The 22,164-nt window shown below is 44.4% G+C and overlaps 1 protein-coding gene across 1 annotated transcript in view; it reads right to left on the bottom strand.

The window, feature by feature from the left end:
- Positions 1 to 22,164, bottom strand: part of dnah9l (dynein, axonemal, heavy polypeptide 9 like) — a 361,205-nt gene that overhangs the window by 73,629 nt on the left and 265,412 nt on the right. Inside the window, exons 42-44 of the mRNA XM_078552084.1 lie at positions 20,067 to 20,201; positions 19,527 to 19,700; positions 11,990 to 12,225 (exon numbers count right to left, since the gene is read on the bottom strand). Coding sequence (XP_078408210.1) covers positions 11,990 to 12,225; positions 19,527 to 19,700; positions 20,067 to 20,201 — 545 coding nt within the window. The remainder of the gene's footprint in view (positions 1 to 11,989; positions 12,226 to 19,526; positions 19,701 to 20,066; positions 20,202 to 22,164) is intronic.

Genomic DNA, 22,164 nt, shown 5'->3' with positions numbered 1-22,164 from the left:
CTGTTGCTGTAACAGTGGCAGAGTGGGACACCTATTCCCTGGTTCTAGGCATCCATATGACATTACCAGAATTACTGGAGCAAGGGCATTCATGTGAAGTGGAATGGGGGCTCATAACAATATTGTCACGGTAAATGCATCTGCCAGATGGTAAAGGGGTGTTAGGAGGGGGTGGCGTTGAGGTGGTGTGGAGGAGGGAAGAAGTTAGCAGCTTACAGCAGCTGCTGAGCCAACAGGTCCGGAGGAAATCACTGATCTCTTTCAATGCAGGTCCATGATCCAGAAGATAGGCATCCTTTTGTCAGCTGATTGCTTCAGAATTGGCTGCTATGAAGGAAACTGGCTTACAAATTTTGTGGCCGCCAGCTCCACCAGAATGTGAGACTGGCAAAGAATGAATACTTGCTTCACAAAGACATAACCTATGCTGGGGGCACCAGAGATGGAACTGGCAGGAATTCTGCTGAACAACATGATCCTTGCAAGCCCATCTTTTTCCCTGATGTCACAGGAAAAGGGACAACACTAGATACTCTCGCCACCCCCATTCCTTCGGGAAGTTCTGCTGCAGCCTAAACTGATCAGAGACTAGATTGGCTCTACCCCAAAATCTGCCACTGTCCATTTCTTTTGTACCTGGAATATTGCAGATCGTCGAGACCCAGATGCAAATACCAAAGCCAGGGATAATTACCGATTACAGTTCAAACTGGCTGTGAGATCAATTGAACTGTTGGGACTTGCTGGACAGAGATTGAAATGTGAAAATATGTAATAATATGGCACAAGCAATTTCTTATAAACCACTTCTGTAACTTTCTTCAGCAATACCCTTGAAAGGAAAGAAAGTATAAAGGGGGAATGGGGGAGCCTGGCAGTGGATTGGGAATCCAATAGATAATGGAATGGGCTTTGCCGTGGATTTTATAAACTTAGATACAGCATCAGCATCCTGCTCTCGATTTCCTGACCAATCACAGCAGGCAGGGTGACCACAAACTACATCTGACTGTTGAAGCGATAATATTTAAAAAGGATCCTGGCAGGGGACACAATTGATCAGGACACAGAGAGGATCGACACTGATGGAGTCTCAGTGTGGGAAGGCTGCCCCCTGGTTCTCAGGGCTATTGCTGAAGGTAATACCGTGACTTGTAAAGGCTCAGCAGAAATGTTATTCCTACAAATGGAAGGAACAAAACAATCTTTGAAAGCAAGCAGATGTGGCTGGAAGTTGTGAATGAGGTGTGTCCCGTTCTCATGGATACAGCGCAGAGCAAGGTTCAATGACCTCATTAGGGCAGAAAAGGTAAGTGGCATGCCACATTGAATTGGCAATCTCCTTATCCTGACTTCCCTGCCCTCTTCTGCACAGCATCCCTCAGACCAACACACTTTGCAGCTCCACTCCTTATGCTCTCTCGAGACACCTCCTCAAATCCCCATTTGAACAGCCACCACTGACACTCACCCTCATCTTACTGACGTCTCACACCCAGTCACCCTATGCAAATGTTGTCCTTCTATCCTCTCAACACATTCCATTTCTCACACCTAAAACTTTCTTCTTTCCCTTTTGCTGGAAGGACTCATCGCAGAAAACCACAGAAAAGGCAGAGAACCGGGGTGGGAGTGTGGGGGGTGGGGAGGTGGGGGTTGGCGGGAGGTGGGTGGGGGGGTGCGGAGGCAGGGGGGTGGCCCTTCTGTCATGACTACTGCAAAGGAGGAGGTGATGGAGATCAGCAGAGTGGGGCAGTGCATAGCCATTGAATATGGAGAGATGAGGAGGCTAGATGGCGCAGGGATAAGCCAAACAGTTTTCAGGAGAGTTCGCACACTTTGAGGAAGCACTGTCACACGACTCAAGCATACCTTTCACCAGCTCAGATAACCCACACACTTCAGTGGGCTTTCCAAAGCAGGTCGTCACATGGTGAGCCACACATCACATGTGAGCAGGAACAGGTGCTACAGGCAGGGACAAGGGAGAGTCCCGGTTGGAGGTTCCAAGATACTTCAAGCTCTGTTCAGAGGCAGATTCTGAGTCTTGGGTGTCACTGGCTAAGAGGACTATTCTGGAGCTGCAGTAGAAAATAGCTGAGATCCTGCCAGTATTTCCAGAGGCACATTGCACCATTGGAGAGAGTTTTGAGGAGACTGTCTCTAGCATGAATGTCATTATGTCTCAGGTTCGTCTCCATGGAAATAGTGTCCACCTGCATGTAACATCAGATGTGGCAGGCAATTGAGTGCATACTGGAATTGAACAGTGGCTTGCCAGTTTAAACAGGATGGAGGAAAGTCTCACCTTGGCCATTCAGTGCCTCACTGAATCACAACAAAATTCTTCCCAGGCCCTGATTAGCCTGCAGGAATGGTTGCACCATGACAGGGGAGATGAAGATAAGGCACACAGGAGTAGGGAATCTACAGGTGCTCACACTCCTCTCCCCTTGTTCAGTCCCCCAGTCAAAACCCCACATCGTGACTCCTGCCCCAAAGGCTGAGACTGCCCCTACAGGAGGTGAAGGGGGCACAGTATTCATTAGGGCCTTCACAGGCTCCAAAACCCAGAGGATGTTGGCCACGAGCATCTTAGCAGTCAGAGCAGGGGAACAAGCTGCCTGCCTCTTGCCCTGCTGAAGCCACAGTGATAACACCAAAGAAAAGTAATAGGAAAAGGAAAAGAAAGACTTTGTAGCTTCACTAGGGGAATCAGTTTGGTGTTTGAAAGAGTGTTAATGTGTCAAATTCAATGTCTATGTAACATAAACTTTATTGAAAGTTTCCATTGTTAAGTCATCTCCATTGTGGCCTCTCGCCTGCCAAGTGGGCATGAACCTTGAGGCTAATGGTGTGACAGAAATAAAAGATGAGGTGTCAGTGAATTGGAAAGATTATTGACTCTGGGAATATCTTGTGTTGGGGGTGGGGTGGTTGTGCAGCGGGTTCAGCATTGGTGAGTCACATGGCTGCACAGCCTTAGGTTAGCTGAAAAATGCCTATATAAACCTTCCTGTCCCTCTCTGAAAGCCAGGTGTGCATCTGCAGACACCCTGGCTACATCAGGCTCCTCCTCCTCTTCTGAAGTTGCAGCTCCAGTCTGCTTTGCCGCTCCTTACCACTAGCATTCGGGACATTGTGGCGCATATTGAAGGGCACCCCCAAATCTGTCCAGAATTCCATCTTCAGCAGCCTAATGACTTGCTCAGTGGCCACTCTTGTGCTCATATGGACCAGAATCTTCGAGAGATATAAAATTCTCAGAGGTCAGGGCCATTCCAGGTCCGAACCCAGCTTGTGTCAGCAGTGAACCCTCCAGTGTAATCTTATGGGAAGTGGGCAATTTAGAGCTACCTCCTGTCAATTAGGGATGGCGTGTAGGAGACCGGCCAGCAGCACAATTGAGAGCACTAGATTTAAAAGGATTTCAGTATACCCCTCACCCCTGTTTCAATGAGGTTTGACTATTGCTAGCTTGCATTGATCGGTTACATGTCTTGTTTTCTTACCATACCTTAATGAGACTTTGCTGATTCTAAGACAGACTTGAGATAGTCCGTATATAGATTTCCTTGCAACTATTTATTAAGAACTATTTACAAAGACCTCAGGGTAAGCACATGGTTTCTAGACACAGACTATTTTGCGTCTTGCTCTCTCTTGGTGACCTGACTCTTAATGTCACAGACCTGACTCTTGATGTCACACTCACAGCATTAATAATGGTCTCATTAACATAACCATTAACCCATTACTCGACATCTCCCCCCAAGTATAATCTCCAAACTGTTACATTTTTTTGTTAAAATATTTACATTACATTCTGGAGAAAGAAATGCGTGTGGGGCAGGGCCTTTCAGAGCCTTTTACAAGCACTCTCGAACACACGCGGAGCCTTCATCCATCACACTCATCTCAATGTCCCGAGCATTTTCAGTGCTGCCTATTGGGGTTCTCTTTCAGTTGTCCATCTGAGCTGCCCTGCATCTCCACCCACCCACGATCGCACTCCCATACAGCTTCTGTGCCCATCCAACATGAGGATCCGCTCACTTTCGATTTTGAACAGAGGAACCAAATTCCTCATGAGGTCCCCCGTCCTTTCTCCAACCCCAGTCACCCATGCCCTTCCCCCATAGACTCCCGTGCCATAACCTTCAACCTCCCCACTGTAACCTTCCAGCTCAAACCCTTGTCACTCCAGGATGACTCGGTGATCATGCAAGTATGAAAATCATGAAAATCCCAACCCCATCTACATTGACCTCCCCGACCTCCTCCTTCCCACCCCCATGTCCATATTTACCTCCATGTCCTCACCAACCATCCTCGCCACCCCTTTTACTGTCACACCCTCACCCTCCCAACCTACCGGCTCCCTCTGCCCCCTTACTCTAACCATCCCGTCCTACCCTCTTCACCCTAAGTTCACTCCCCAGGAGGCAGTCATTGACTGCACAGACCCTTCCCTTGCATATTCACCTGGACATTCTACCCCCCAATTCCTTCCTCCCCCTTTACACCTTCCTCCCCCTTACTCCTTCCTCCACCCTTACTCCCTCCTCCCCTCAGACACCTTCCCCTCTCCAGCCTCTCTGTTCCCCCATGGACACTTCCCCTCTCCAGACTCCCTCCTTCCCCCGACGCCTTCCCCCCTCTGAACGCCTTCCCTTACACCTTCTTCCCCCCTTGCACCAATCTCTATACTTGCACAATTCTCCCTCATTACACCTTCCCTCCTCCAAACCCCCTCCATCCCCCGTATTCCTGCACCCCCTCCTTCCCTTCCCAAACTCACCCCACCCCCCACCACCTCCCCCTGCTGGTACATCTTTCTCTCCCACTCACACGTAGACCTCCCTCTCCCTCCCCCATGACTTTGCTAATCATCCGCCCTAGCCTATGGCGAAGTTCATGAAGTTCTGAAGCAGACCCAAAGCATCAATGGAGACCATGGAAGATCGTGCAAGCCGGTGGCAAATTCCGTCAAGTTTTGAAGCCTCAGCAAAGTCAAAGCTGCTGTGCGGAGCCCTCCCACCCTCTGAGAGCTGCTTCATGGTGGAGCCATGTGCATGAGGATCCACTCACCATGTGACGCATGTGTTCCTCCAGGGTCCAGTAACTGCAGGCCTCTAGCATCTTCTCCTCAGAGGTCCACGATCTCAGCAAGGCCCTAAAGGTAAATGCAGACTTCTGCACGTCACACTTGTCCAGACATGTTCTGGGCTGGCGTGTTTTCCCACCAGTGTAACGGTAAATAGGGCGTGGGGGCAGATTTCTAGTTGAGCCATACGTTGCATCTCATTAGTGGGATGCAAATTGGATTCATGCCGGCCTCCAGCAGGATTCACGATCCGTCATGGTGAATACCATCAGATGATCCCACTATGATTTCATGCCAGCGTGAAACTGATTTCTGCCTCTCTCGCCGAATTCTCCCCCCTGCTGCCATGATGCCTGCTGTCAACAGGAGTGGAAAAATCCAGCCCGAGACTCCTGCCTCAGTGTGCATCTTAAATTCCGTTCTGTATTCTTGGATTTCCAACTCTACAGACCAGAACTGTTTATTGACTTCTTTGATTTCTCCTAGGAAATCATCAGGTTGGAAAGGTGTATCTATTTCTTGAACCTCAAAATGGTTGGGAACATGTTCTAGCTTTCTTCCCTTGAATTGTGTTTTAGATCTACAAAACTGATTAAAATGCCCTGGTCCTGCCACAGGGAAAGCACTCAGCTCCTCTTGCTGGGCAACCTTCACAGTGGTGTTGCCTGTTGCCGCTGCATCTGGAGCATTTTAGCATAGGTGGAAGAGAAGTCCTGCCCCTTTGGTGGTTTTGGTGAGCTTTTTCATGGGTTTTTTGGTGGGTGGGGCTCCTTACTTTGGGCTTACATACTGGACTAACCCTTTCTAAGCATTGATGTCTCGCTGAATTACACATCAATTCTGCCGTCACAACTCCACCTGCCTCGCGATCTGTTTGGCCTTCTCTAAGGTCAAATCCTCTTTTGATTTTTGTAATAAATCCAACAGCGAATCATTGATTACGCTGACTATGTTGTGGTCTCAAATCAATTTGTGCTTTAGGGCTCTGTAATCACAAGCACTAGCCAACCGAGACAAATAGTTAATAGAGGAATCAACGGATTCACACAGCCTTTGGCTCCTCAAGTTGAACCTTGCTTTTTCTATAACTAGATTCTTCTTAGGGCTGAAGTACTTATCAATGGCCCCTATAATCTCATGTATGATACTGAGATCTCCTCAATGCCTTGTTATGCCAGGACATTGTCAGTTATGGCCCCAACTGCATATAAAAGGGTATAGGCCTGGTGTTTCTGAGTTTTTACTGGTAAACCTGAAGCTCTTCAATACCTTTCGAATTGTCTCTTCCAGAATTCCCATGCTGTGGGCCCTCAATGTGTCCGAAAGGCTGTGGAATGGGTAGTGTCTGTTTAGTAGTAGCTGTTGACATCATGGGTGTCTCACTGTCCCCTCATTTTTCAGTTTTGTTATTCATCATTGTGAAGTTGATCTGTTCCAAGGTCTTCACCCATGGGTTACCAATCTGTGGCTTCAGTTTCTTAAACTGTTGGCTCCAGTGCAGCCACCATGTTTTACAGAGATTTTAGTGTTGCATTGATTGGTTACCATGCCTTGTTTTACTATAAGTTGATGTGGCTTTGCTGATTCTATGGCAGACTTGAGATGGGCGGTATATAGATTTTCTTGAAACTACTTATTAAAAACTATTTACAAAGACCTCAGGGTAAGCACATGGTTTCCAGGAAACAGACTATTCTGCACCTTTGTCGCCTGGAATTTCTTGGTCATCTGACTCTTGATGTCATGCTTACATCATTAATAACATCATGTTCTCATTAACACAACCATTAATCCATTACTCTACAACCCCCAGTAATGATTGAGTCCCTCAAAAAATGATCCTCATTGCTTCACACATCTGCTGCTTTGGTCCTCTCATTACTCTTGGAGAAGTAACCTCTTCGTGGAGAATCTTTTGTTTTGAACCCTGTTAGTTTGTCTCAAGCCTTCCAGCTAATTTTAGCTCTCCTTGGAGTATCACTACTGAGAGAGATCATGGTGTTCAATATTTTCTCATTGTATTCACTAGGAAAGGAATCATTTATTATACTAAATATATTGGGTACGTCCTTAGATTCTACTTTGTTTACATTTCTTCATTTACCTTCCTGCAGTTGTACTACGAAATATAAACTTTCTCTTATGTTTTATATCTTCAGTTACAGATTTTACAGGCCCTTCTTTGACCCTCAGTTCATCTCATCATGTTTCTGTATGTTCTGTATTCATCCCAGTGGCTTCCTTCACCTTTCACCCTACAGGATTTAGATATGTTATTTTTCCTTCTGATTTGGTTATGAATAATTTGGCGATCCTTGCTGTTTCATTCCTTTGTTGACCTGAATACCTGCTGTATGCAACGATGACTCCCTGCTGTGATTTTAACTCCTTTGAGTTGATGAGCTCCTGATACTGCCTGGGGCCCATGCAATGTTCAGAAAATTTAACTGAAGTGCTAAAAGAGACATTAATTGAAGTTTTAAATACATTAATTGGCTGTTGGAGTTGTGGTAGTGGGAGGTGGCGGAGGGGCAGGGGGAGAGGGATTCGCCATTGCTGCCGGAAGCCTGCCTCCAGGGAAAGCTCATGGAAATGGAAATGTGTTGCGGAGCTGGCCTGACATGCTTCCTTCTGATTTTCTCCAGGAGAAAACAAGATGTTCAGGTAGGCCCATCATGTTAGCCTGTTCCTGCCCCATAGAACTCATTTCTTCCTGGCCCTGACCGCCTCCTCTTCACTTTGGACGTCCGGTCCCTCTACACCTTCATACCCCACCAGGACAGTCTGAGGGCTCTCCGCTTCTTCATTGAACAGAGACCCAAACAATTTCCACCCACCACCACTCTCCTCCGCCTGGCTGAACTTGGTCTCTCACTGAACAATTTCTCCTTTAACTTGTCTCACTTCCTTCAAATAAAAGGTGTGGCTATGGGTAGCCGCATGGGTCCAAGTTATGTCTATCTCTTTATGGGGTATGTGGAACATTCCTTGTTCCAGTCCTACTCAGGACCCCTTCCACAACTCTTTCTCCGGTACATCGTTAACTGTATCAGTGCTGCTTCATGCTCTTGTCTGGACCTGGAAAAATTTATCGATTTTGCTTCCAATTTCCATCCCTCTTTCAACTTCACATGGTCCATCTCCGACACTTCCCTTCCCTTCCTTGACCTCTCTGTCTTCATTTCTGGTGATAGGCTGACCATTAATATTCATTACAAGCCCACTGACTCCCACAACTACCTCGACTACAGGTCCGCACATCCTGCTTCCTGTAAGGACTCCATCCCATACTCGCAGTTCCTTCGCCTCCGTTGCATCTGTTCCAATGATGCCACATTCCAAAACGACGTTTCTGACATGTCTTCCTTTCTCCTTAACTGAGGGGTTCCTCCCACTGTGGTTGACAGGGCCCTCAACCATGTCCAGCCCATCTCTCATACCTCTGCCCTCACCTCTTCCCCTCCCTCCAAGAATCTTGACAGGGTCCCCCTTGACCTCACTTTTCACCCCACCAGACTCCACATTCAAGGGATCATCCTCCGCCATTTCCACAAACTCCAGCATGATGCTGCCACCAAACACATCTCCCCCTCACCAACGCCACCACCCACCACCCAATCAGCATTCTGTAGGGACCATTCCCTCCATGACACCCTGGCCCACTCCTCCATCACCCCTAACTCCTCATCCCCTTCCCACAGCACCTTACCATCCAATCGCAGAAGGCCCAACACCTGTCCTTTTATCTCCTCCCTCCTCACTGTTCAAGGTCCCAAATACTCCTTGGGGAGACTAAACACAGACTAGGTGACCACTTTGAGGAATACCTTCGCTCAGTCCACAAGAATGATCCAGACCTTCCTGTCACTTGCCATTTCAACACACCACCCTGCTCTCATGCCCACATGTCCGTCCTTGGCCTGCTGCATTGTTCCAGTAAAGCTCAACGCAAACTGGAGGAACAGCACCTCATCGACCGACTAGACACTTTACAGCCTCCTGGACTTAACATTGAGTTCAACAACTTCAGACCATGAACTCGCTCCTCCATCTTTACCCATTTTTTAATCCAATTACTTTTTTATTTTTATCTTTTTTCCCCAACACCATTCCCCCCAATCCCCAGTAGGGCTACCTGTCACTTGTTTTTATGTTTTGTTTTCACAGAGCTTTGACCCTTGTTCTGCTATTAACACATTCTGCTACCTTACCTTTATACCACTATCAGCACTTTCTTTAGTCTTTAACACCACCATTAACACTCCCTTTGCCTTGTGTTCATGACATCTTTGTCAATCTCTCCTTAGCTCCCACCTATCCCTGACCTTCTATTTTGCTCCACCTGCACCACCCCATTTTGAACAGCAGAAAATCCATCACATTTCTACTTCTCTTAAGCTCTGAAAAAGAGTCATACAGTCTCAAAATGTGAACTCTGTTTCTCTCTTCACAGGTGCTGCCAGACCTTCATGATTATTTCCTGATGGTTACATACCAGCTGAACATTAATGGACTGGAATCCTTTTTGATTGACAAATATTGCTGGTTGATCTGAGGGTGCTTTGATTGTCACATGGTTGCAACCTCTGATTCACTGGACTTGTGGCAATCCAACTATTGCAGCAAATCAAAGTGCCCTCTTGTTCCAACTGGCCTGATCAATTGCAAAGTGGACATAAGCGGCAGCTCTGGCAAACATGGCACTGGTCACTTGAGTGATGCACTTCTGTGCAGCTGATTATGAAATCCTGAAGATATCAGCAGCAGATCCTTGGAGACTGCCGGAGGTGAAGAAATTCAGGGCTATGAGGACCTTGACATCCACTGGCAATGCATGCTCACTTGGAGGAGGTCCTCTTCCAGGAGGTGGCATATGTCAGCAATGACCTGTCAGGGAAGTCTGAGCCTCCAGAGAAACTGATGCTCAGACATTTCCAGAAAATGGATTCTCTGTCAGTATACCTGTACTGAGCCTATCACCTCCTGCCAGGCGGAGCTCTGTGTTTCTCACTTCAACCATGTGGGGCAGCAGATAGCTAATGAGAAAGCTGCTCCTGCTGGAGTTCCTCTTGCTACTAGTGGTGTAGCTGCTGCTGCTCCTCTTGTCCAAGGTACAATGGAATGAGCTGTTTCCATGCTGCTGTGAAGGCTGGCAGCTGGGAGGGCCTCTCCACTACTGGGAAAATGCTGGTGGGCCGGGAAAATCACCCTTAATAGGGTCTTATAACTTGGCTGTCCACCTTAATTTGGCGGGCAGCTGATCCACATTTGGTCCCACCCCTGGTAAACCTCCTGATGCAGCTCTGTGCTTTTTTCTCAGCCTGCTTCCCCAGGGCCAGGGAATTCCATGCACCTTTTCACTATGACAGCACAATCTCTAATCACTTCACAAGGCTATCATTGCCACACCCTTTCTTTCATGCAGAAGGAAACCACACAAGCGGTGAGGCAACAAATGGTGCCTGCCTGCTCAGAGGCTGCCTGCTCACCCTGCCCCCACCCCAGGTGGGCACACTGGACATCATAAGTTGGAGGCACATCATGGCCATGGCAAGTGACAATGCTGGAGGGTAGATTGCAAAGACTTTCTTCAAACTTTATCCTCTTCTTCCCTTCTTATTTCTATCTAATGTTACACTAGGAGTGTCAAACATAAGACCAAGGTTGGGTGCACAGCATTGATAACATGTACAAGAACAGTACACAAGTGACTAGTGGACTTCACCTTACTATCCAACTTGGCAGCTCCATAGCTGGCAGGCCAAGACCTTAAATAATTGCTAGTGCACAAACTCATTTAAAAAACTCATCCTTTTATATCTGCATCTTTGCCCTCTTCGAGAGAAACAGGACTTGAGTTTGTCCACTAGATTCCTGTTGTACATAGTGGTAAGTGTGTACAGTGTGCACCCATATTGGTGGTTTGCCTTGCTTTGTGGCAGCTTCTCCTACAAGAAGTGGAAGTGGGTTATTATGTGAGTTTTGATCCTTGTCATGTATTAGCCAGCTAACCTTAGTGTGCATTGCATGCTTTTAAGAAGAAGAAGAGGCATGTGTGGACATGATGGGTGAGTAATTGTAAGGGCAGTAGTAGTTTATGAAGAAGCAGAAAAGAAGTGCAGTATCTCCTGTGCTAACTTATGGATAGCAGTGGGAGGCAGGGAGGTGAAGGTTTGATGGTTCTGAGGCAAAGATAGAGTTAGGCAGTGGTGTATGAGATGTGAAGGGGAGATTTAAGTTTGCATTCCTGATGAGGTTATTCAATTTCTTGCTGACTGCAAGCAGATTTTGGAAATAATGCTGCTCACATTCATAAGTTATGCCACTTCTGCCAAGCCTGTTACTTCACTTGCCTTGGCACCTGCTAAATATCTGAGGTGAAGTTGTCCTTCTTCTTCTACTGAATTTCCTCCACTAGCCTATCCACGGGCACATTTAAAAACCTCAGGGTCCATTGGAATTCTTCCACCCAAGGACATTTTCCAAGAGCTGCTCTGTCTTGCTTTTGACATCAAAAATGCACCTCCCCTTTCATTTGCTACGGATTCTTAAGAACCTCAATAGTTCTAAATTTCTCACATCCAAACTGACAAGCTGAATATTTCATGCTGACAGCTTGCATCACCCATGTAAATAAGTGGTGGCCTGGAATCTTCCCCAGGCAGCCAATCTCACCCCAAACATCTCACTTGCCTGCTGGGCGACCAAAAGCAATCCTATGTAACTATCAGAGTAGAAAAGATGCAGCTGTTTCTTTAAAGGATAGGGAGGAGGTTCACATGAAAGGTCAATGACGGCCCTTTTCTATGAGTATTGTGCCTTGAAAGATAAACTTTGTTTTCTTGCACATTCTCGTTGCAGATTAAGCAGTCATTGTCTTACCCCTTTTGACCCAAATTAATGACTTTCAAATCTGTGCCATATTTGCTTTTGATCCACTTGATTCCCTGAAGTTGAGGATCAATCAAGAGTGGCCATCGTTCACAGTTGGAAAAAATAGTGGCATTTTCCGTGGATGTTTTATCACTGGGCAAGCCTTCATTGTTCCAAGCTGCAATTGTTGCATCATCAGTGAGCAAGGCAACAGCATCCAAACCTTCAGTCATTGGAATTGGAACCTAGGTCAAGAAGTGAAATCATTTAATGCATTTAAAATTACTTCTTGTTAGTAATCTTGCTGTAGGAACGCCAAGCTTACAACGGAATTGTTTATTGTTGCTAGATTTTAAACTAGCAAAAATAAAAATCAAAGGAACACGTGGACAATTTATCTTGAATTTTCTACATTAAGTGAAGTTAATACTTCCTTCTACATACATTTTACAATATCTTCTGCATGAGTGAGGTATTTAAACATAATTTAAAAATCTCAGCTCTATCACGATAAGGGAAGTCTTATTATTTATTGTGATCCAAACTACCTCTGGTGGAACTATATTTTTTGTCTGGATGGGTAATGTAATTGTACCATTTGCCCACTTACACCATTTTTGTATTTGTCCATTAACTGGCACATTAGGATATACAAATGACTTATAGCTTCAAATTAAATGGTTAAATACTGGTTACTACAACATATGTAAAATAGGCATTAGGATATTAACTTATTCCTTAGTTTGTACGACAGGTAACATCTTATCATGATGAACAAGCTCCTCATGGCCTCAAAGTCAGTCATAGTTTTATTATAAAAATACATTTATAGTTCAGGCACTTGAATGCAGTGCCACTGTGGACGCAAAGGCCACAAAATTGGGCTCCAAGGTGTTGCTGGTATTGGCGCTCTGGAAGCCTGGAAGTGCTGAAAATGGTGACTGCTCCATTTCTGGCCACTTCCAACATGGCCTGTGCAGATTGCCATGCTTGGAGGCATGGGCCTGTCATTCCGGGAGTGTTGTGACAACACTCAGCATCTAGTGCTGACTGGTGCCTAACCTGCAATGTTGGACCTCGCAGCTCCTTTTAATGCCCTCTCAAACATTCACAGCTGAACACATATTAAGCTGCATGAGGGACTATCCCACGGTTGCTGTTTAAAGGCATCAGCATTGGACTTTCAGGTGAGGTACTTTTGACTTTCTTTTGCTGCTGTAGAATTATCAGATACTCTTCTTGGAGTAGCACTCACAAGTTTCTGGAGTCAAAAGGGACTTGTGTTGGATTTTTCCAAAGAATTCAGTAGAGTTTGAAGGTCTCTGAGTAGAAAGCCAGCTCTCTCTCATGGAGGCTATAGTTACAGTCACTCATGGGCTGCAATATAACATGGAAATGGAACACAGACAGCTGGGTAGGAAATGTGTGTGCAGTGGAAAGAGGAGAAAAGCTCTCAATCGGAGGCCCTACTCACCAAGGATCTTCAGGGAGCACTTCTGCTATCTTCATCTCAGCCAGGAGCAGTGTCTGAGGAGGTTACAATTCACCAATGAGGTGGTCACTGAACCGTGTCACACCACCTTACAACCTGACCTGTAGTTGCAGAGCAAAGTGCGGATGGCACTGCCTGTGGCTGTCATGATCACCATGGCCCTCAATACCTCAAAGTCCTTCCAGGCTAGAGCCAGCAACATCGCCAACACCTCATAGTTCGCCATGCATCAACTCATCAGGCAAATGATGGAGATGATGGAAGGAAAGGGGCCTCATCATCTTCTTTAAGCAGAAAGAAGCAGGAGGAAGTAGCCATGTTGCCTTGTCAGGGTAGCAGGATTTCCAATGCTTCAGGAAGCCATCGACTGCATACACTTGATTCTGCAAGTGCTACATTCCAATGGGAGATGGACTGGAATTGCAAGGAATCCACTCTCATAAAATGCAGCTGGTGTGTGATCGTGCACAGAGTTGACATAAGTTGGTTGGTGCTTGTTATTCTGGCAGCAGCCATGATGCTTTGATTCTGCATCAGCATGTACCCAGCATATTCAAGCAACAATGACGGTCCAGAAGGTGGTTGCTTAGTGACAAGGGCTACCCACTCTACAAAAGGCCGATGACACCCCTCCACCACCCAACCACTTGTGGACAGTGTGCATACAATGAGAGTCATCCTGTGATTAGTACACCATGGAGCTAACCATTGGCATTCTCAAACAACTGAAAAGAACTGAAGAATGTTCAGCGTTTGTGGGTATAGTGCTCAAGGACAAGAAGAGGAATAAAATTGATAAAAAAAGGAGGAAAAATATATGGGGCCTGAAAATGTGTTTGCTTGGTGCAGGTGTGTGATAGGCTCCTCCACAATTTCTCCTGGTGAACTTGTCATTATTCATCTATTACCAGATGGAGGTGAGATCATTTAAATACGACGGACATATGTCCACGCCACTATGGGCATCTTCGATATCCACCGACTGCAAGAGACCACAATCTCTGCAGTCTGTGCCATGGAAGCTAGAACCACCCCCGCTGGAGGCTAACACAGTCCTGAAATGGCCCTTCAGCCTTCTTTTGAAAGAAGGATTAGAGACTGTGGTAGATTTCTAAAATCTTGAGCATTCAGGCTGTGGTCCAGACCTGGATCTTCAAGGTGAGCCCCACATTCACCAGTACGCCTGGGGGCGGAATTTAACGGCCCCTTCCTGCCGGTGGGATTTTCCGGTCCCACCGAAGTCAATGGACTTTCGTATGGCTCGCCACAGTGTACAGCTCCGTCCCCACCGCAACAGGGCCATAAAACTCGGCCCCTGGTTTTACATGGTGTACTGAGCAGCCACCCTTTGACTAAAGTGGGAGCACAGAACCACTGACTTGAGAGTCATGGTTCCTACCACAGGCCTCCCTACCCTGCTAGACATAATTAAGGAGGCCAGAAACTTTGCTTCTTAAATGGCCCTGTGGAAAGTTTCTAAGAGTGCATGGTGCTGGCTTAATTTTCATCCTAATATAATTTATTTTCTTCTAAATGTTTCTCAATATTCATTCATGGGACATGGGCAGCGCTAGAGGCCAGCATTTATTGCCCATCCCTAATTGCAACTTGAGAAGGTGGTGGTGAGCCAACCTCTTGAACTGCTGCAGACCATGTGGTGTAGGTATACCCACAGTGCTGTTAGGGAGGGAGTTCCAGGATGTTAATCCAGCAAAGGTGAAGGGATAATGATATAGTTCCAAGCCAGGATGGTGAGCTGCTTGGAGGGGAACTTGCAGGTGCTGGTGTTCCCATGCGCCTGCTTCCATCTTCTAGTGGTAGAAGCCATGGTTTGGAAGATGCTGTCGAAGAAGACTTGGTGAATGCTACAGTGCATCATGTAGATGGTAAACATAGCTGCCACTGTGTGCCAGTGGTAGTGAGAGTGAATGTTTAAGGCAGTGGATGGGGTGCCAGTCAAGTGTCCTGTTGAACTCCCTGACTGTTATTGGTGCTGCACTCATGCAGGCAAATGGAAAGTACTCCAGCACACCCCTGACTTGTGCCTTGTAAGTGGTGGACAGGCTTTGGGGAGTGAGGAGGTGAGTTACTCGCCGCAGAATTCCCAACCTCTGACCTGATCTTGAAGCCACAGTATTTATGTGGCTAGTCCAGTCAAGTTTCTGGTCAATGGTCACCCCTCAGGATGTTAATAGTGGGTGATTCAGCAATGGTAATGCTGTTGAATGTCAAGGAGAGATGGGAGCATTCTCCCTTGTTGGAGATTGTTATTACCTGGCACATATGTGGCCTGAATGCTACTTGCCACTTATCAGCCAAGACCAGAATGTTGTCCAGGTTTTGCTGTTTGAGGGTACAGACTGTTTCAGTATCTGAGGAGTTGCAAATGATATTGAACACTGTGGAATCATCACCGAACATCTCACTTCTGATATTATGATGGAGGGAAGGTCATTGATAAAGCAGCTGAAGATGGTTAGGCCTAGGACTCTATCCTGAGGAATTCCTGGAGCGACATCCTGGGCTGTGATGATTGACTTCCAACAACCACAACCACCTTCCTTCCTGCTAAATATGACTCCAACCAGTGGAGAGTTTTCCCCCTGATGCCTATTGTCTTTAATTTTGCTAGAACTCCTCAATGTCACACTCGGTCAAATGCTGCCTTGATGTCAAGGCCAGTCACTCGCATCTCATCTATGGAGGTCAACTCTTTAGTTCATGTTTGGATCAAGGCTGTAATGAGATCTAGAGCCAAGTGGCCCTGGTGGAATCCAAACTGAGCATCGGTGAGTAAGGGTCACTTGAGAGCAATGTTGACGATTATCACTTTGATAATAATCAAGAGTAGATTGAAGGGGCGATAATTGCTTGGACTGGATTTGTCCTGCTTTGTGTGGACAGGACATACCGGGCCAATTTTCCACATTGTTGGGTAGATACCTGAGTTGTAGCTGTCCTGGAACAGCTCAGCTAGACGTGTGGCTAGTTTTGGAGCACAAGTCTTCAGTACTGCTGCTGGAATGCTGTCAGGGCCCATAGCCTTTGTTGCATCCAGTACCTTCAGCTATTTCTCGATATCACATGGAGTGAATCAAATTTACTGAAGACTGTCATCTGTGATGCTGGGCACCTCAGATGGAGCTCGAGATAAATCATCCACTCAGCACTCCTGGCTGAAGATGATTGCAAATACTTCAGCCTCGTCTTTTGCATTCTGGGCTTTGCCATAATTCTGGATTGAAGCCTCCTCCTCCCGTTTAATTTTCACACCCATTCACGATTTGAAATGACAGGACTGTAGAGCTTTGATTCGATCCATTGGTTGTGGGATCTCTTAGCTCAGTCTGTAACATGCTGCGCCCCCTGTTTAGCCTGTTTGTAGTTCTGTGTTGTAGCTTCACCAGATTGGTACCTTGTTTTTGGTATGCTGGTCCCAAGCCTGGCAGGCTCTCCTACACGCCTCATCAAACCATGATTGGTCCATTAGCTTGCTGTTAATGGTACAATGAGGTATATGCTGACCCATATTACAAAGGAATACAATTCTGCAGCTGCTGATAGCTCACAGTGTCTCATGGATGCCCAGTTTTGAGTTGATAGATCTGTTCTGAATCTAGCCCCTGTGCCATTATCTTGGTGCCACAAAACATAATGGGGGGTGCCCTCATTTTGAAGACTGGTCTTTGTCTCTACAAATTCTGTGTGATGGTACCTCTGCCCAATATTGTCATGGACATATGTATCTGCGATAGATTGGTGAAGACGAGATCAAATAAGTTTTCCCCTCGTGTTAGTTCGCTTGCTACTTGCCCCTGGCCCAGTCTGGCAGATATGCTCTTCAGGACTTGGCCAGCTTGGTCAGTAGTGGTGCTACTGAGTCACTCTTGGTGATGGGCATTGAAGTCCCCCAACAGAGTACATTCTGTGCCTTTTCTACTCTCAATGCTCCTTCCAAATGGTGTTCAACATGAAGGAGTACTGATTGATCAGCTGAGGGATGGCAGTAAGTGGTAATCAACAGGAGGTTTCCTTGCCATAAGACTTCATGAGATCCAGAGCCAATGTTGAGGGCTCCTGGAGCGACTCCGCCTGACTGTATACCACTGCGCTGCCACCTCAGGGAATGAGGAGGAGGAGTCTGGGACGTTGATTGTAAGGTATGATTCTAGTATGACTATGTCAGGTTGTTGCTTGACTGGTCTGTAGGACAGTGCTCCTGCTTTTGGCTTGAGTCCCAGATGTTAGTGAGGAGGACTGTACAGTGTTGGCTGGGCTGGGTGTGCCTTTATCATATCTGATGTCTAGATTGATGCTGGGTGATGCATCCTTTTTTATTCTTATTTGTCTTTTCCTTAGAAATCTGATACAACTGAATGGCTGGTCTGGTGTTTGAGGATGGCAGATTTCCTTTCCTAAAGAACATTAGTTAGTCCGATGCATTTTTATGACAATCCAGTAGTTTCACCATCAATATAACTGAGACTAGTATTTTATTCGAGATTTATTTAATTAATTAAATTGAAAATTGAACTCAGGTGTCTGGAACATTAGTCAGACCCCTTGGTTGCCAATCCAGTAACATTACCACTATGCCACCATTCCCATTTTATTGTACAATGTTGTATTTTAAGAGGTAGCAGGTCCAAGTGGATAGATTACAATCCCCAAAATTGCCATCATCAGCATCAGAAATGGCTGAGTACCAAATGCAACAGAGTAAAAAGCATTTTGACAATAGCTCAGTCCAATTGCTGAGCTGCTAGGGCAGCGCTAAGGTTAAATGATGTGGGCTGAGAAACAAAGGTATCTGGCTTGAATACACAAAACTAATACCATTAGATTTGCATTATTCCTTGAAGGTACTGACTTATAAAGACTGCAGTGTGAGAGGTGAAGTTAATTTTGAAATTTCAGAGAAAAGGGCTGGATGCAGAGCTGCAGCAGAAAAGGTTGGCAACTGAGATGCTACAAGAAACTAGCACCCAGCTGGGTTTCTTATCTAGTTTGAGGGGAAAAGTGAATAACTATCTTGTCCAATTAAGATAATCATCCACAAATATAAAAGTATTGTTCTGTTGTGTTAGCCTGGAAGGAAAGGAGACTGTACCTTTCATATTTTGCCTATCTTTGGGTCGGTTCAAGTGGAGTCAAGATTGTAGGGCTCATCACCTGCATTGCGGACTATGGGTTAAAAATTTGTTCACGTAATTCTGCATCAAAGCAGTGCCACGTAGACCACATCAATTTCCTGGGGCAGGCAACCCCATGGGTTTCTCACTACCTGCAAGGCCCCCTGAGTTTCTTCAATGATATCAATGAGAAAGCTGGTAGGGGTTGCCCTGAAAGCAGCCGCAGCATTGTCTGGCTCAGGGGAATCACTGTCGTTTACATGGCACTGCTTTGAAGTGGTACCGCGCAAACAAAGTTTTAGCCGTGTATATATTTGCCTCTTCCTTTCTGTATTCTGAGTCTTGGGGAGAATTGGATTTGTTGCAAAGTCTGCCAAAGAAAGGGAACTATCAAAAATTGCAAAAGACTGAAGGCCTGTGGAAATACTAAATTACCAGAGCAGCTTTATCAAGTTGGGCTTCAGTTTGAGAGGTATATACATACAACAAAACACCTAAGAGCCATGATTATACTAGTTAGTGATGAAGAAAACAAAAAAAACCCTTAAAAATTCTAGCTTTGCTGGCAGACTCAGCAAAAATGAATTACATACTATTTGTAATGTCACAAAAATATATTTGCATCGCTTGTGTTATTTCACTCCTATGTAGATAAACTCATCTCTTTTTCATTCAGAATAAAAACAAATTTACAATCAACTAAATATGCTTCAGTTCCCAGAGATAAGCCTTCATTAAACCTGACCAAAAGTTTTTTAAACTGTCTATGGTCCTATTATAATTAGTAAATTTTAAAAGGTGACATAAGCACAATGAAGATCACCAATACTATTGAGATCATGTTATTAGCATTTATGATGAAAATAGTTCCAAGAACTGTTGTATGAAAATACATTTTACCATTAGCAACTAAAATATCTACCTTTTGGCTTCTCAGGTAAGGCATCCACATGTTTTGAACAAGCTCATATCGATACCTCTTTGAGAAAGAACCAGCGTAAGAAATGAAAGCTGTCATCAACAGAACATCTCCACAGAGAGTTTCCTCCTGTTCATGATACTGTGTGACAGACTGAGCCCAGCGTACATTCTCTGACTAACGTAGGAAAAACAACAAAAAATTTAAAACATCAATAAATGCTCTCATAGCAGAAAATAAAAGCTATATAGACTGCTAAATTATTCTTATTTTCTTTTGATGAAAATGAAGCTGAGCAGCATACATCTTACAAATGATATCAAGGCAAATATTTTACATTGCAGCATTTAGATTTTAACAACTGTGCCAACATTTTATTTAACAGTGGAAAAAGAGTATGTTAAAATAGAGCAGAGGTGCTTATGGTATTAAGATATTTAAAGCAGTTTGGCTGTTTTAAATTATTAAAACTATTTTGAGATGCACAACACGCCATAACATAATAGGTATATTGCTGCACCGGGAGGTTTTATATGGTCTCACCTCTAATCCTTTCACTAATCTGTTAGCCAGTTCAATTGTCTTATTGGTTCTGTTCACTTCATCCTGACAACGGACTTTTTCAGACGTGGCTCTTTCAAAGGCCGTTGTTAATCCAGTCAAGCTCATGTCTAATTCCTTTCAATAATGAAAAGCAGTTGGAATTAAAACACAGTCTCTAGGTTGACACTCCATTACAACAATCCTGCTCTTCCTACCACAAAAGGAAAGTCTAAAGTAAACTTTTGGGTCTCTTCTGGCCCCGGCCCCCTTTTCCAAGTCTTCACCTGGTGGGAAAACTACAGTGGCTTCCTCTCCCAGGTCTTCAGTTAAAATTGCTATTAGGTAATCAATTACATTATCAGGACACAACGTGCGTTGGGTGGGTGCCTTTGCTGCTTGCTGAATAGAGCAGGTTAAAAGTCAAACATTGGGATCCTGGCAGCTTTCTGAAATGTAAGTAACCTGGGTGATTGTAACTCCACATCTGCCTGCTGAAAGGGTTAAAATTCCTCATATGCATTTTGTTTAAAAATTCAACACATTGTTCTGTGGCAGCATGTTCTTTCTGGTTTTAAATGCAGAACTTAGAACTTCTGCCAGTGAAATGTCCCTGGCGTAAAAGACTGATTTCTTTTCCCTGAGATTTGCCACAATTTTCAATAGGCATTATTTTGTACTTGCATATTCTGTATATGCAAAATATCATTTATTATTCATGTAAATAATATTTGAATAATTAAATCATTTGACATCCGTTATATATGGTGAATTATAAGAACTTGGTTACATAACCTTCGGCTGCTCACTAAGGGAGCCAATATGTCTGCTGATCACTACAGATAATATATAAACTTCCGTCATATCATTCTAAAAGGAGAAAGCTGGACAATTTCCCAGTCACAACAGAAAGTAAACAATGCTCATGAGAGAAAAGGAATGGTGAAAAAAAGAATCATCTACATTCGCATTGGAGGCAAGATTGTGCAGAAAAAACTTACACAAAAAAGACATGATCCATTGTACTTCAATTTCTGAAATAGTTTCAAAGTAAAATTTAAAAAATCAAATCAACATCCATTGAGGATAAGAGATACTAAAGAACAAATAAAATGGTGACAAGTACTACTTGTTTGATTACATTTTTATTCCAGTGGGCTCTGAATTTAACCAGTGTTGAAGACATATGAGAACATAAGAAATAGGAGAAGGAGTAGGCCATTCACCCCCTCAAGTCTGCTTCACCATTCAACAAGATCAAACCTCATATGGCAGTGCCTTAACTCCACATTCCTGCCTGACCCCATAACCCTTGACTCCCTTGTCGATCAAAAATCTAACTCAGCCTTGAATATATGCAATGATGCAGCCTCCACTGCTTGCTGGGAAGGAGAATTCCAAACACTAATGACCCTCTGGGAAAAGAAATTCCTCCTCAACTCTGTCTTAAATGATATTATGATATAATTACAATTAAGTAATAATTAAAATACTGCAAATGCTAGAAATCTGAAATAAAAACAAAAAATTATGGAAATATTGGAAATACTGAGAAGGTGAGGTAGCATTTGTGGGGATAGAAACAGAGTTAATCTTTTAGGTAGATGATCTATGCTCAGAGTAAATTGTGTACAATATCTAAAGGCTAATTTTCAAGCATGCATGCAAAGTACATTATCTTGGAAATTATGCATAAAATATCATACACAATGTATTCTTCTAAGATTTTATTTAAATAAGACAGAATGCTGAGACCAGTAACATTTTTTCATGTTTCAAAAAACACACCTTAAATTTCATCCTGTATTGTAAAAATGAAGGTAATGTAAATGAAGATATTAATATAAATATTAATCTGTATTAGTTATTTCAAATCTATGAGGAAAATGCTGCCATATCTATGCTGCTTTTGACTATTATAAATAATTTTAAATATGAAAAAGCACATGTATTTTTTTCTTTATATACTAATATGAGTAGTTTTAGAATAAATGCAGATGCATATTTTGATGTTTGCAGATAATTTCAAAGTAGCTACATTTTCTCTCTGAATCTCTTTGTATTTGAAGTGCTGCCCTTTTCAAAACAAGTGAAAGTTCAA

The sequence above is a fragment of the Cetorhinus maximus genome, chromosome 11 (genome assembly GCF_964194155.1).
Source record: "Cetorhinus maximus chromosome 11, sCetMax3.hap1.1, whole genome shotgun sequence".
NCBI classification, from domain to species: domain Eukaryota; kingdom Metazoa; phylum Chordata; class Chondrichthyes; order Lamniformes; family Cetorhinidae; genus Cetorhinus; species Cetorhinus maximus.
Note: the sequence above shows the minus strand (reverse complement) of the source record. Positions and strands in the feature narration are given on the sequence as shown.